Source organism: Drosophila innubila (genome assembly GCF_004354385.1).
Source record: "Drosophila innubila isolate TH190305 chromosome 2R unlocalized genomic scaffold, UK_Dinn_1.0 1_C_2R, whole genome shotgun sequence".
NCBI lineage: Eukaryota > Metazoa > Arthropoda > Insecta > Diptera > Drosophilidae > Drosophila > Drosophila innubila.
In genome coordinates, this window is record NW_022995374.1 from 25,412,952 (window position 1) to 25,426,768 (window position 13,817).

The 13,817-nt window shown below is 41.0% G+C and overlaps 1 protein-coding gene across 2 annotated transcripts in view; it reads left to right on the forward strand.

Moving 5' to 3' along the window:
- The first annotated feature begins 433 nt into the window (after positions 1-433).
- The window catches only part of LOC117785461 (transcription factor collier), a 31,791-nt gene continuing 18,407 nt past the window's right edge, over positions 434-13,817 (forward strand). Inside the window, exons 1-4 of one of the 2 annotated variants that reach the window (XM_034623485.1) lie at positions 434-624; positions 5,087-5,304; positions 5,375-5,430; positions 13,615-13,688. In XM_034623485.1, the coding sequence (XP_034479376.1) occupies positions 449-624; positions 5,087-5,304; positions 5,375-5,430; positions 13,615-13,688 (524 nt within the window). In that variant the 5' untranslated portion in view covers positions 434-448. The remainder of the gene's footprint in view (positions 625-5,086; positions 5,305-5,374; positions 5,431-13,614; positions 13,689-13,817) is intronic. The other variant, XM_034623486.1, reaches the window with a different exon arrangement.

Below are 13,817 nucleotides of genomic sequence, written 5' to 3' on the forward strand. Positions count from 1 at the left end.
CGAGCCCAAAAGCCTCCCAATTACAATTGCCTTCAGTGTCGATTTGTGCGATTTGTGCGATTTTGTCGTATTTGCAAATTGAGAGCTCAGCTTTAGTTTGGCTTCAGCCTCATCCGTGTCGCGTATTATTGATTGCTGTGCCTCTCCAGAGAGATCAAAGTGACCCAGACAGACCCCAGGTGCTTGGTGTATTCAAATCACAATAATTGCAACAACAACAATAATAACAGCAACCACATTCACCACGGCTGCCACAATTGCAACCACGCCCAACGCCCACGCGACCAACTACACGAAAGTGAGCGACTACGCGTACGCTGATCTCCACCAGCATCATCACTTCGCTAGCACAGCGCCCCTGACCAGCGCCGATAGCTTCAAGCTGCGCTCCGAGGAGCCGGTGCCGGGCTTTAGCTCGGCCTCGCCGTGGCCAACGCTCGAGCTGGGCATGGAGTGGGGACGCAAGCTGTATCCCACGGCGGGACCCAGATCCGCGGGCGGCCTCATGTTCAGCCTGCCGCCCACGGCGGCGGACATGAATCAGCCGCGGGGACCGATGACATCGCTGAAGGAGGAACCTCTCGGCGGACGCTGGGCGATGCAGCCAGTTGTCGATCAGACCAAGTAAGTGAAAGTGAAACAGCCAACTGATGATACCAGATATGGAATCTCGATCTGCAAAGTGAAATGAAATATTTCAAATATAAAATGTGTATAAACCAGATCAAATTGATCAAGTGCTAAAGATCAATTCAATTATTTTTAAGTGAATCTTCTAATTGAGTTGAAATTCGTTGTTTCTCTTCTGCCTGGGCAACATTGGCAGGCTTGGCAACATCTGTGAATGCGTTTGGCAACATTTCGCATGTTGCGGCAACACAAAGTTTGCACAAATAAAAAGTCTCCAAAAAAGCGTTTGTTTACTTTTGCCAAAGCCGGCAACGTGTCCGATATGAATACCCCGGGGGGAGCTATTCGCTGGAGCGCAGTCAGTCAGTCAGTCAGACAGTCAGACAGTCAATCGAGGGGCTTTTTATGGGCTACTCCCCGCAATTCAGTATCCACCGCATCCACCAACAGTGTGTTTTGTTTTGGCGAACATTTCACTCACGTTTCACTCAAAGTTATACTCAGAAAGTGACTCAAACACCCGAGCCGGAGTGTCGCCAGACATCTTCACGCACTTTCCGGGGATGCTCCCAACATCTGGAGCGGGGGATGTGCGTGCTTTTTGGGGTCTTTGTGCGCTCCGCTTCTATCCGCTCCGTTCAAAGGGATGTTTTTGTTGTGGCCGCTTCACTTTCACTTTCACTTTTGCTTTCGCCTTGGCGTTCATTTCAATTGAATTACAAGAAGAGCGCCCCCGGCTTTGAGTCTGTGAGGTTGCTTTGGGGTTTGTTTGTGTTTGTGTTTGTGTTCGATGCGTTGTGTTGTGTTGACTAGAACTTCTCAGGAAAGCTTCTCTCTGCCCGTTTCTCGACTGTTTGTTTAGTTGTATCTGAGATGCTTCTAGCGTGAGATGTTCGCGCCGAGAAGAAGTGCGCGTGTGGCCGAAATCGAAAGTGCGAGTCTCAGTGCCACATTGGTTAAAATGACAGCGGGCTTTCATTCCGTGCATTCAGCGTCGGCAAATCAACAGCAACAACTGCAACACTCACACTCACATTCCCAATCTCAAACGCATTCACATCAGCACTCAAACTCACACTCACAGCCAAATACTCACACTCATAGCAGACAGAATCATCATCAACATTTGCTGCAAGAGGAGGATTCTCTTAATCAGGATCATAATCACAATCAAACTCTAAGCAATACTACAAACGATAAGATAATGCGCTGTGATCTGAGGTAAAGTTGAGACTGAGGGTAGATATTTACATTTCTATTCACAAATAATCAATTAACTTTAATTATTGCAAATAATAAAAAAGGAAATATCTAGACAAAGTCAATTCTCGAGCTCAGTTTCGAATATTAAATAAGTAGAGTCGTATTTAATTGATTTCAGATGTTTACTCTTGTATCATGTCTGAATAGTTTTTTTTCTTAATGATTTATTCTGAACTGGGTTTTGTTTCTAAGGAACTTAAAAATGTATTTATAAAGACAAGACTAAGAATCGAACCGAGCTATTTTTCAAACTGATGTTTTATATGTGTGTGACAAGTCGGCAACTCTAATTAGATAAATCTGAATTTTAAGTTTTAATTTTTCCTTCTTTCGAATTAATTTTTAAAAATTAAAAGCCATTTCTTTTTGTCGACATTGTTTGAGTGATGCTAGAAATATAATGAATATACATATGTGTTTTCGTTAAAATTATGCAAATTAATTATTATACAAACAGTCGAGCTGATCAAACAAAAATATGTTTCAAATCAAATCGGAATATATGTTGTGTTAATACTTTCGAAAGCAATAAAAAAAGATAACAAACAAAGTTTATTTGCTTCAAGATAATAAATGTAAGATGGACTTTTTCGAAGAGTTCCAAGTAGCAACTTTTGATTGCAATTAAATTGTTTTGTTTAAACTCCAACTTGAGTTCAATTTATGGCACAAGTTTAGCACATTGCAGTTAAAAAGTTTGAGCATGAAATAAATTTGACAATTATCGGGTCGAGTCAATATATGTTATATGTACTCTGGTCATTTATTTATTTATCTGCAAGCATTGTCACATATTGTACTAAGTACTAGTATGTTTGGTATACAAACAACAAGAAACTACAACAATTTCGATCATAAATCAGAAATATTTGAAATTTATTTCAACAAAGATTGTGGGCAAATTGCAATCGAGCAGCGTTTGTGTTGTGGCAACAATGCAACAATGGCCATAACTGTGCTCAACAGCAGCAACAGCAATAACAAAAACAACAACAACACCTACAACAATATTGTAAATAAAGTGTCCTTTTTAAAGGACACTTTCAGCACTCGATGCAGTTCGACTGAATGAAAAAAGAAAAGAGCAACGATAAAATGAAATGAAATGAAATTTCACGTGCGCGGAATAGGAAAAACGTGACCACGACTCCATTGGAATCCCTGTCCTATTGCCTGTTCCTGTTCCATGCACTCCACATGGTCACATGGTCCCATGGTCACCTGGGCATCGATTTCCGACAATTAAATGTTGGCATAATAAAATCAACAGCAAAACGGCCACAAAACGTTTTTCGCAAATTGGCGGCAAGTGCAAACAAGCCATAGAATGAAAATGTCCACAATGCGACCGGAGTCGGAAAAGTCAACAATCGACTGTCGTTCTCCTGGCATGCTTAGCTCCCGAACCCCGACCCTCAGACCCGGTTCACCAGGCGGAGTGGCAGGAGCACTGACAGGAGGTGGAACCGTCACTGCTTTTTCTTTCTTTTTTATCCGCTTCCACTCGCTGCTGGAGCCATAACAATAACCTTTCCTTCGCCCAGAATGTAACATGTCTGGCATTTATGTGTCGTATTTCCCGAACTCGAACATCATTCGGGAGTTGTTTGGCATTTGCCATTTGAAATCGCATTCTCATCCTGTTACCATATTTTGGCACTGTATCCTGTTTCCTGGCATACTCCTATATCCCCATCCCTGTTGCAGCACTCAGCCTCAACAGCCGCAAATTGTCTAATTTCATTTTTGTTTTCCCAAATTGTCAAATTGAAATTGCATTTATGCAAATCTTTATCAGCACTTTCCGATAAATGGGTTCAAAATCAAGTGATCGAAGAATCTAAAGAACTATATAAACTAAACAAGACTGAAACTAAAGCAGTTGATCAAACTTAGCTGGAAAAAGAAAGCGACACAACTAAAGTGTAATTACATAAATTTAAATAAATGGACATGATAAACAATCATCGACCTTACTATGATAATAACTCAAAAATAAATGGAAACTGAACGCATTTTGTTGAATCTTTTTCCCGAGCTACGACTTAAAATTATCAAGGTAAACCAATTTTATTCACATTCGTAATTACAACAGTGAAGTCCTTTGAGCCTTTATCCAAATAGTGTTTGCTCAATTTTTATTTTTGTTTACATAACTCGAAACATATTCGATACCTTGGGTACGGGGTTAGATAATGTTCAAGCGATTTATCATCGGAACTATCATTAGCGGGTCCCAGTCCGTCCAACTGGTATTATCCTTTGGCAAATGTGTATATAATTGCAGGCGCCGAGAAGCGCGTCAAGTTGCAGGAGACGTGATAAGGGGTAAGGGGCGAGGGGTAAGGGGCAAGGAGCAGGCATATGCGATACTACTTGACATTTCCAGAATAAATAATAGAAATCTGATAAAATCAGCATTTTCTAAATTAAATTGTTCGTTATGCATACGAAACGAAAGCGCAGCAGGACAACTCGGCCGTGTCCGAGGGTCGCAACTCAGCTCCGTAGTTAGCATTGTCCGGTAATTGCGCTGACAGCCCCAGACACGGACGGAGATGGAGACGGAGACAGCAACACAGACACGAGTCAGCCATAAGGTGAGCAGCAGTGAAGCCAACGCAAGAGGGACAGGTCTGGACAGTGGACAGTAGACAGTGGACACTAGTGCTGACATTTGGCATATGGAGTGGACAAGCCTTTGGCCCATGTGTGTCCTAGCTATGGCCTTATAATTACAGTGTTTGCTTGGCCCACATAACATAAATATTTCTCGTTGTTTGCAGACAGAAAAGTATCTCTTCTCTTTGTCTCTCTCTTTGTCTGTTCCTTTACATCCCCCACAATAGTTGGTGTGTGTTAATTCCTTTATTCATCAGGATTATTGTGTCACGTTGAAGTTGCTTATGCGCTTTTAATGATAGCTGTCACTGACCACTGACCACTGACCACGAGACACTAACTCACCAACTCACTAGCTCACTGGCTCACTGACTCAACAGCTCCGGCTGCTGGTTAAATGTCACTGTCAAGTAATTGAGTTGTCCCAAAAACAGGAGGCACACAAGGTTGACCAGAGCACTGTTAATTGCCCAGAGTAGACCCTCTGTTTGCAGTGCTAATAGCATAATTAGATGTCTCCTTCTTTTCCAAAATACACACTAATATTTTGTTGTTATTGCTCTAATTGCAGCCTGGGCATTGGCCGCGCCCACTTTGAGAAGCAGCCGCCCAGCAATTTGAGAAAGTCCAATTTCTTTCACTTTGTGATTGCGCTCTACGATCGCGCAGGTCAGCCCATCGAGATCGAGCGGACCGCCTTCATTGGCTTCATCGAGAAGGACTCGGAATCGGATGCCACAAAGACCAACAATGGCATTCAATATCGACTACAGTTGCTCTACGCAAATGGTGAGTAGCGCACGTTGGGCGCCAAATAAAATAAAGTCCGACTAACGATACGTATTTTATTTGTTTTCAGGCGCACGACAGGAGCAAGATATATTCGTGAGACTCATCGATTCGGTAACCAAAGCGGTAAGTTTGAAAAGTCCACTTAAAGTAAAGAATCCTTCCCTTCTCTTCCCTTCCCCTTCCCTTTCCTTGTTTTCCTTTGGCTCTTGCTCATTTTTTAGTCGCCACGCAATCGAAAACTAATTCCTTCCACTTGGCTGGCCACATCCTTCGAGCAGTTTGGTTTTGCTGATTCGAGCATAAGTTGCATTCGAAATTGATTGTCACGGCTAATTAAGTGTGTCCCATGTCCTTTGTGCAAGTCCTGTGCGCAGTGCCAATAAATTGAGTCGTCAATTGACTCGTCCTGCTCCTTCTGCCCGGCCAAACAGCAGCCAAACGAGCAATTCATTCACACGACACGTCGCCGTCAGTCGCGCCTCTGAAAGGGGTGTAACTGACTCTTATCTGAAACTGAGCCGAATACGGAGCTGCGACCCGGGGCCCAATCCAATTGAACATGGCTAATGCGCTTTGTTGTGGGTGCTAGCTGCAGGCACTACTCAGGACTCAGGACACTACTCGGACCAGTGCACCATATGTCAGCATTGTGTGGGCCTAATGCGTGTGCCGCGTCTCTTGGTCGTGCTCCTGCTCCTGCTCCTGCTCGTGCTCCTGCTCCTGCCCCCTTTCCCATTCCTTTCCTTTTCAAGGGCAATTAATTTCTCGAGTGACAAATTTTTATAGACGTTTGTTCGCCTCTCGACGTTTTGCTATCGTGCTTTCTTCGTATTCCATTATTTTGTCGCCCATTGTGGGCGTTGCTTTCACCCGATCGCAATAAATTTATCCACAAATTATCGATACCCTGCCCGAATCGAATCCAACCGAACCGAACCCGAGCCGTTCACCAATGTCTACAATCTATTATGTGAGCACTTTTTTTTTGCAAATGAAATTTAATCACACAATATTACGAACCCTTAAAGAATTTTCTCATTGATGGAATAAAAGAGCCATTACGTCATAATGCGAATACCGCCTGGTTCGAATACGTTCGGTACAATGTATCCGATAAAGCTTTAATAATTTATTTGATACTTTTCAACAAATTTCGCTGGAATTTGCAAAGCAATAAAAGCATAATCTAAAAAAAGCCAATAAATAAAAATAAGTAAGCAACTGTAAAAAAACAAAACAAATCGTTAATGTTCAAAACATTTGCAATGCTGATGCCTCAAAAGATTATTAATTATAATTATGGCAAGATTAAGATATATAAAATATATTATTAGTAAATTTTCAAAAGTAATGAAGAGATTCTTAGAAATTATGAGTGCTAACGAACGGTAACATTTTTTCAAACTGATTGTTAATATAAAACTCTGTGGCCCATTTTATCAATTTCTAATTAAGGGATTTGATAACTATCATAGAAATTAACATCAAATTTCAAAACATCTCTTTGTTCAAATTTAACTGCACTTTGAACAAACGGTCAAAAAAAATTTATTTTCTACAATTCATGAGATTCTTTCGTGCTTTTATTGATTTACTGTAAAACAGTTTCGATACATTCGACTTTGGAATTAAAGACCTTTAAGTGAGAAATGGGGAGCTTAAAATTGTATTTTGGAAAGTTTATTTTATTTGTCACTTTTAAGATCACTTTTAAGGCTTTCAGTAAATCTAAATGATAATAATACAAATACAGATATACCACATTAATATATTCTTCATATGAATAAAAAGGAACTTAAATACACTTAGGTTTCCTACAAAACAATCACTTTGATATTTAAGGACATTGTAACGTAAACTTGCCCAAGAATACGTCCGTTTAGCCACCCTTAAAAAACCAAGAGTTACATTTAACTGTCTGTCAGTTGTCAGGCGAGTTTAAAATGTTTGGCAATTGGGCGGGAATAAGGGCCGACAAAAGAACAATCATTTGATCGGATTAGTTGGGTTTTAGAACTCAGCTGAATCTGACGGGGTGTCCATAAGTTGAACACGAATAAAAACTCGTATGTAGACCTCGACCTGGTCAGATGACGTTTGTTTCGTTTCGATTCATTTCTTTTTTTTTTTCCTTTTGCATACGCGTGGCAGGCGTTGGGTGCATTGTACTTTATCTGAAGCACAAACAGTGCGTAACAGGTAAACCAGGAGGCGGACGTGGGTCGTGCCCCGGATTGTTGTCCTCATCTGGGGGAGGGTGACTGCAAAGTGAAACTTGAAACTGTTGAAACTAAAGAGGCATTGCGATTAAACAAGATCAGACTCGACATTGTCTTAGGCATTTATGAGAAAGCAATGGAAAAGGGAGCACAATTGTCACGTGCCGCAGTCGCGAGAACCGAACCTGAACCCGAACCCTTGCTTGCAATCCGCGATTTTTATCGGTTAGCCCGCACTTCGCTGAATGTCTGTGTCCTTGCTTGGAGGCTGGCAAATGTAGCAAATCATCGTCATAATCATAATTACATTCGATCAGATAACTGGCGATATAACACAGCCAAGCAACCACCAACTCCCCGTACCGCCAGCAAGGCGGTGAATTGCAATTTGAGCTAACGAGCAGCAGGAACCAACAGCAGGAGCAGGACCAGGAACAGGACGAGAACGACTCAATTGGTGTGGCACTCGCATCATTTGCGCTCATATTTCACAGTCAGTGTGTTCGCTGTGACTGTCGCTGTCGCTGTCGCTGTTCCTGGTCCTGTCTGTGGGCCCGGCATAAACATAAAACAAAAGCGAGCCAAACTGCGACAACTGCCCAAAATCCTTTTGGCTGCCAATATCGCGCTTATCGCGATTTACACGCATTATGCGGCCGGCCAAAAAAGCGCAGCGAAATTCTAAACCGAAATAGCGAAGGGCGATTGCTGATTGCCGATAACAGGCGATTAATGCAGCTTGATAAGCCGATGCCGATGCCAATGCCAATGCGAATCTGGATGCGGAAGTGAATGTATCCACATTAGGCCTCAAATTGTATAGCCTTTCGGTTGGACGAGCTAATTAGTCGTTCCCTTAAAAGTTGTAGCTTTAGTTGGGACGCCATTGTTTGCATCAACAAACAGTTGTTAGAGATGTGCAATATGCAATTGTTACTTGTCACTACTTTTGAATATTATAAACATAATTTAAATAAATGTTACAATACCACAAATGTCATATACATGAGAAGTCTGCTTAACAAACAATCGTGATACTGCCAGTCAATATCGCAGAGTTGCTCATCTCTAATGAATATTGGCGCACAATAACAGCACCAAAAACGCATTCATCAAGCGCCATTGCAGCTGTCTGTCTGCCTCTCTGTCTCTCTCTGCATTTCGCAACTCTCGCATCTGCATGCATACGAACGTGTATACACGTGTGTTTGTTTTTCGCTGTCTCGCTTTCACATGCGAAGCTTTCTTTGTCTGCTCGCGCTGTGTTAATTAAGCGATAATATTAATTTGTATGTCAACACTTAAAAATAAAGCGCGAACATTTTCGATTAATAACACATTTCACATTTCATTTTGGCATTTTATCCACTGCACAATTGCTTTTGTTTTTATTGCTGCTGGTAGTTGTTGTTGTTGTCGCTGCAATAAATTCAACAGATTGCACAGAAAATCTCCACATTTGCATCTCTACAGTGAGCGCCATTTGCACTGCTGATTTGATTGCGTGTGTGTGTACATGCATACATTTGTATGTATTAAAGGCATGTTTGTGTTGTTATTTTTGTTGCTGTTGCTGTTGTGCGGCAATACGATTAAAAATGCTTTCACGGCAAGTGCATTTCCATTTCTGCGGTTGGCGTCGCTCGGCCGAGTGCCAACAAAAACAAAAAACGAACAAAAAAAAAAAAGAACTGCTCTTCATATCGCCCTCATTATGCAAATGCAAATGTCTCTGCGCTAGAGATGGGCGTGGGAAACACACGCCTCTTTAGTGACACGACAAAATAAACATCACGATTCGCACTTAAAGACTAAAGATTAAGCTATTTCTGTCTGTCTGTCCGTCTGTATAAACAAAAAGATCTCAGAGACTACAAGAGATGGAGCAACCAAATTTGGCACACAGATTTCTATAGACCCCACGCAGGTCAAGTTTGTTTTTTAAATTTTTGCCACGTCCCCTTCGGCCCCCACAAACCGCGAAAGACCGCCAAGGCTACAGTTTTCAGATAACACATTTTTTGTGGTAACTATCGTTATTTTTTGTTATTAGATATTATCCCACATCTTCGCAGCAAGATCGGACAATTAGAACGGCAGTAATGGCTAAATAAATAAATCAGGCAATTCAAGGTCCCCTAAGTATGTAACGGGAATTCCTACAGTCGGGGTCTCGACTGTCTGACAAATTGTAAATAAGATATTTAATGGTTTCAATGATTTTCAATCGAGTGTCTTAAAAATATAAATGTTGGGATTATTTAAAGAGAGAACTTAAAGCGAAGTTGCAACGCGACTGCAAATAGGTTCCCATACGAGTCCTCGTGTGGCCCTTTGTTAACTTGTTGTGCTTTTTTGGGAAAAGGCTGTCGCAATTTATACGGTACCCAGGACGCGGGACAACGCTGATAAATGGAGCTTTAATAAATTAAGAGTAACCCTCAATGTTCTCTCTTTTTTTTTTGCTCTCAAATGCTTTTTATGCGCTTTTTTTTGCTGCTGTCGCTGCCTGCGATAATTTATCTTGTTTGGCGAGATTTTTATTTTGCAAGTTAAATATGCAACATGCAAGTGCGTGAATAATGCAAAGGCCGCTGTGCTTTTTATTTAAAAAGCGATAATAGCAATTTGGAAAAAACAAAGCATTTAAGCCGGTTGGTTACACTGGACATTTTTATGCAGAGCGTTTAAATTTTAACAGCCCCGTCAATCGGCAACTCTTCAGCCTCCAATTTCACGTCGTCGTCCAGCTGCAACATCGCTTCCCTTTTCTCGTCACATCATCACCCGTGTTTTTTTTTGTCTGTTGATTTTTTATGTCTCTCTTTTTTTGTTTGTTTTCCGGACTCTGTCGTTGTTGTCCTGTCGCACTGCTCCAATGGATGTCATCCAGAGCGAGTGATAAATCGTAGTTTAAACGCTTTCAGTCCAGTTTTAGTAGCATTCGTTTAGTTTTTTATTAGATGCACCATTTAGCGGCACTTCGCCAGTCAGATTTGCTCCAGATTTTGAGCCGCACTAATTGTTTCAGCTTTGGCCACAACGATGATTGATGGCTTCGTTTCCAAAACCTAATCTCAGTCTTGTTACTGGTCCAATTATTGACAGCTATCTGGGAAATACACTAAAAGTGATTCTGACAGTAACAATGTGGTAACAAAAGCAGTTTTGCTCTTTTAAACTCAACTATCCTAACTTTTAAAATAAAGAAAATTGGTGAGGTACGTCACTAGCGTAATCAGATGTTTACAATCTTGATACGACTAAACATTACACAGTTAGCTAATATTCAAATATTTGTAAATATATATAAAAATGTATTTGTATTTGCCAAACATTGAAAGTCCATTAACACAAACATTTGCCCCAAATCCTTGACGAAGGATGTGTCGTTGTTGTCCGGGTCCAGTTTTGGGCCTGCTCTATAATTAGCTGCACTTGTCCCACATACATAAGACGAACTGACACTCGAAAACCAACTGGTTCAACTATTGTATTGTACATTAAGCCGGTCGACATTGGTAGCATCCTTTACCGCATAGTTGCTGTTATCCCTGGACTTAGAGAGCGAGAGCAGGAGCTTCCTTTTTGGCAGGACAGAAGGCGGAAGGGCAAGGTTGTTAATGTTTTTTCGCCGTTATTCCTTTTATTTTTTAGCAAAGGGGGAATTATTAACCTAACAAACGGGATAATAAGGGATGATCATAATTTTACATGTGCCACTGATGCTGTTACCGTTACCTAAGGACACAGCAGGGGGGTGGGGAGGGGAACTGGTTGCAGTGAAATTAATTTCTGATTATCTGTTTGGCTTCCGACTGAGCTCGAGGATGAGAATGAGGCTGAGGCTGAGGATGACGACGAGGACGAGTCGGAGAAGGTAGATACAAAAACAATGCACATATGCTGATGACGTCAGTCGACCCCGTCACTCGTCCTTGACGTTGTGTGCAGCCAGTGGCAAGTGGCAGCATTCACCGGTCCTGACTGTCTGTCTGTCGGGTGGATGAAATGGTAATGATTGCCTTGTATCTAGTTATTGTTATTACTTTTGCGTGTACATGCAGTTTTACAGCCCGTGTCCTGCAAGGACGCTGATAGTGATGAATGAGTCCTCAGTCCTCCGACTCCGACTGGCCACCCCTCTCGTGCTGCGCATATGCCGTGTTTTCCAACTGAGTGTTGGATTACAGGGAGCAGGAGCAACCCGCTTTAATCATTTTTAAATTAGAGAACTATGCGCCTTTTGCTTTTCCTTTTCCTGCGCCCCCTTCGGGCCAATTCATTTTGCAGTGGTTGCATCGTTTGTTTATCTATTTGTTTTTGTTTGCGGAGGCGCAAACACACTCGAGAGCACACCCTCCTCTCCCCCACCTACCAGTTGGCATCTCAATGTCTCGAAATTGCAACAGATTGTCGGACGAGAGAGTTGCACTTGCGGTTTCAATACCCCTGCCCCTGCCCCTGCCTCCTCTTCAAGTGGCAAGTGACAGCGTGTGCCTCGCACATGGCACGATTTTGTGTAGTCACTGTAGCCACTGACACACTACACTGACACTAAAATGTTTTGCTCTCCTCCCCATTGAGGCAAACAATGTCTACTAAAAGTTCTTTTTTACCGCCTAAGCAAATACAAATACAAATAAAAGTACCAAAAACATACCAAGTTATTATTAGCCAAATTTTGACCAGTCTCGCTTCGAGTGTGTGTAAATATTTGCCTTGAGTGTAAGTCCCATATGTCGCGACTCGCTGAACAATTTGAGACTCTCGAGTAGTTGCACTGTAATTAGCATTTATATGTGTGCCCTCTGAGTGGGAATTGGGAGTTGGGAGCGATGAGACTTGTCCTGTGGATGGAGATGATAACAGGTTTCCGTTTAAGGGTGCGCTTATACTAAGTTCTGTGCCACAGAGATAAGTAAACAACAGAGGTAAACACACAAGACACTAGACTCAAATTCAGCTAATCAATCGAAATAGATCAGCAATTAGCTGGTAAAATAACGTTCACATTAAATAAACTATATCTACCATCAAATGATTTTCTCCATTGCATCGTCAGATAATTATGAGAGATGTGCAATTTTCATAGCCATTATTTATTGTAGCAGGAATATAGATTTAGATATCGATTAAATATAATTATCGCTTATTTACATCTCTCTGTTATATGTACACAGCAGCTCGATGTAAATATATAACATAACATTAGTGATTATAAAATACTCTGTAAATAAATAGAAGAAGAAGATAAGTTAAGCATCATTCTGTATTTGGCAATCGCGCATTGCGCGATTGATATAAATAATATACTGTCTACAATGTGAAATTAATTCTTCTATAAATATTCCACGCAAAATCTCAATCTTGCTCATCTCTAACAAAAGCGCCAACAACACATTCATCAGACGCCATTGCAGCTGTCTGTCTAGCTGTCTCTCTCTGGAATTTGCATCTCTACACATGCATGTGCCTTCATTAAGCTGTCTCTCTTGCTCTCTCTCTATTTCGCAAGTCTGCCAATCACAGTTTAATTGATGCACCAACCAATTAATTGATATTTTAATTTAAATTCAAACCGGGGAATCAAACCGAAACAAATATCGTTTCCAATACGACCCGAAACAACTATTTCGGTAAAGGTTCTAGTTCGGTTTTTTCCTTTCGGTTCCGGTACTTGTACCAATACGTACGGGTACAACTATTAAATACAAAAAGAAAATAAAATGTTATAAAACAAAAAAATATTAACAGATTTGTACCTTTGTACGTATTTTATTAATATTAATTACATTTTAAGAAAACCAGAAATAGTTTCGGTTTTCGGCTCTTAAAAATTAACTTTCGGTTCTGGTTCCGCTTCTCAAAATAAATCGATTAATTTTGGTAATTGGTTTCCGTATCGGTTCCAGTAATATTCTCCAAATTAAATTTATTCTGTTCTTCATATATAAAAGATCAAAATAAAAAAATTAATTTAATATAATTGAATATCCTTACCTTCGTGACATTAAATAATCTTGCTTATAGAATTGTCAAAGCTACATATGTCTAATAATTTGTGCATGTCTTTTCTTTATTACAGGCCATCATCTATGAGGGCCAGGACAAAAATCCCGAAATGTGCCGTGTCCTGCTGACGCACGAAGTGATGTGCAGGTGAGTTAATCTACCGAATTCCGGATTCCTTCAATAATCTGCAAATGATTTAGATGCATTGACTTTTACTTTGAGTCACACTCGCATTGTAATCCACACCTTTGATTCCCTTGTCTCAACGGTGTTTAG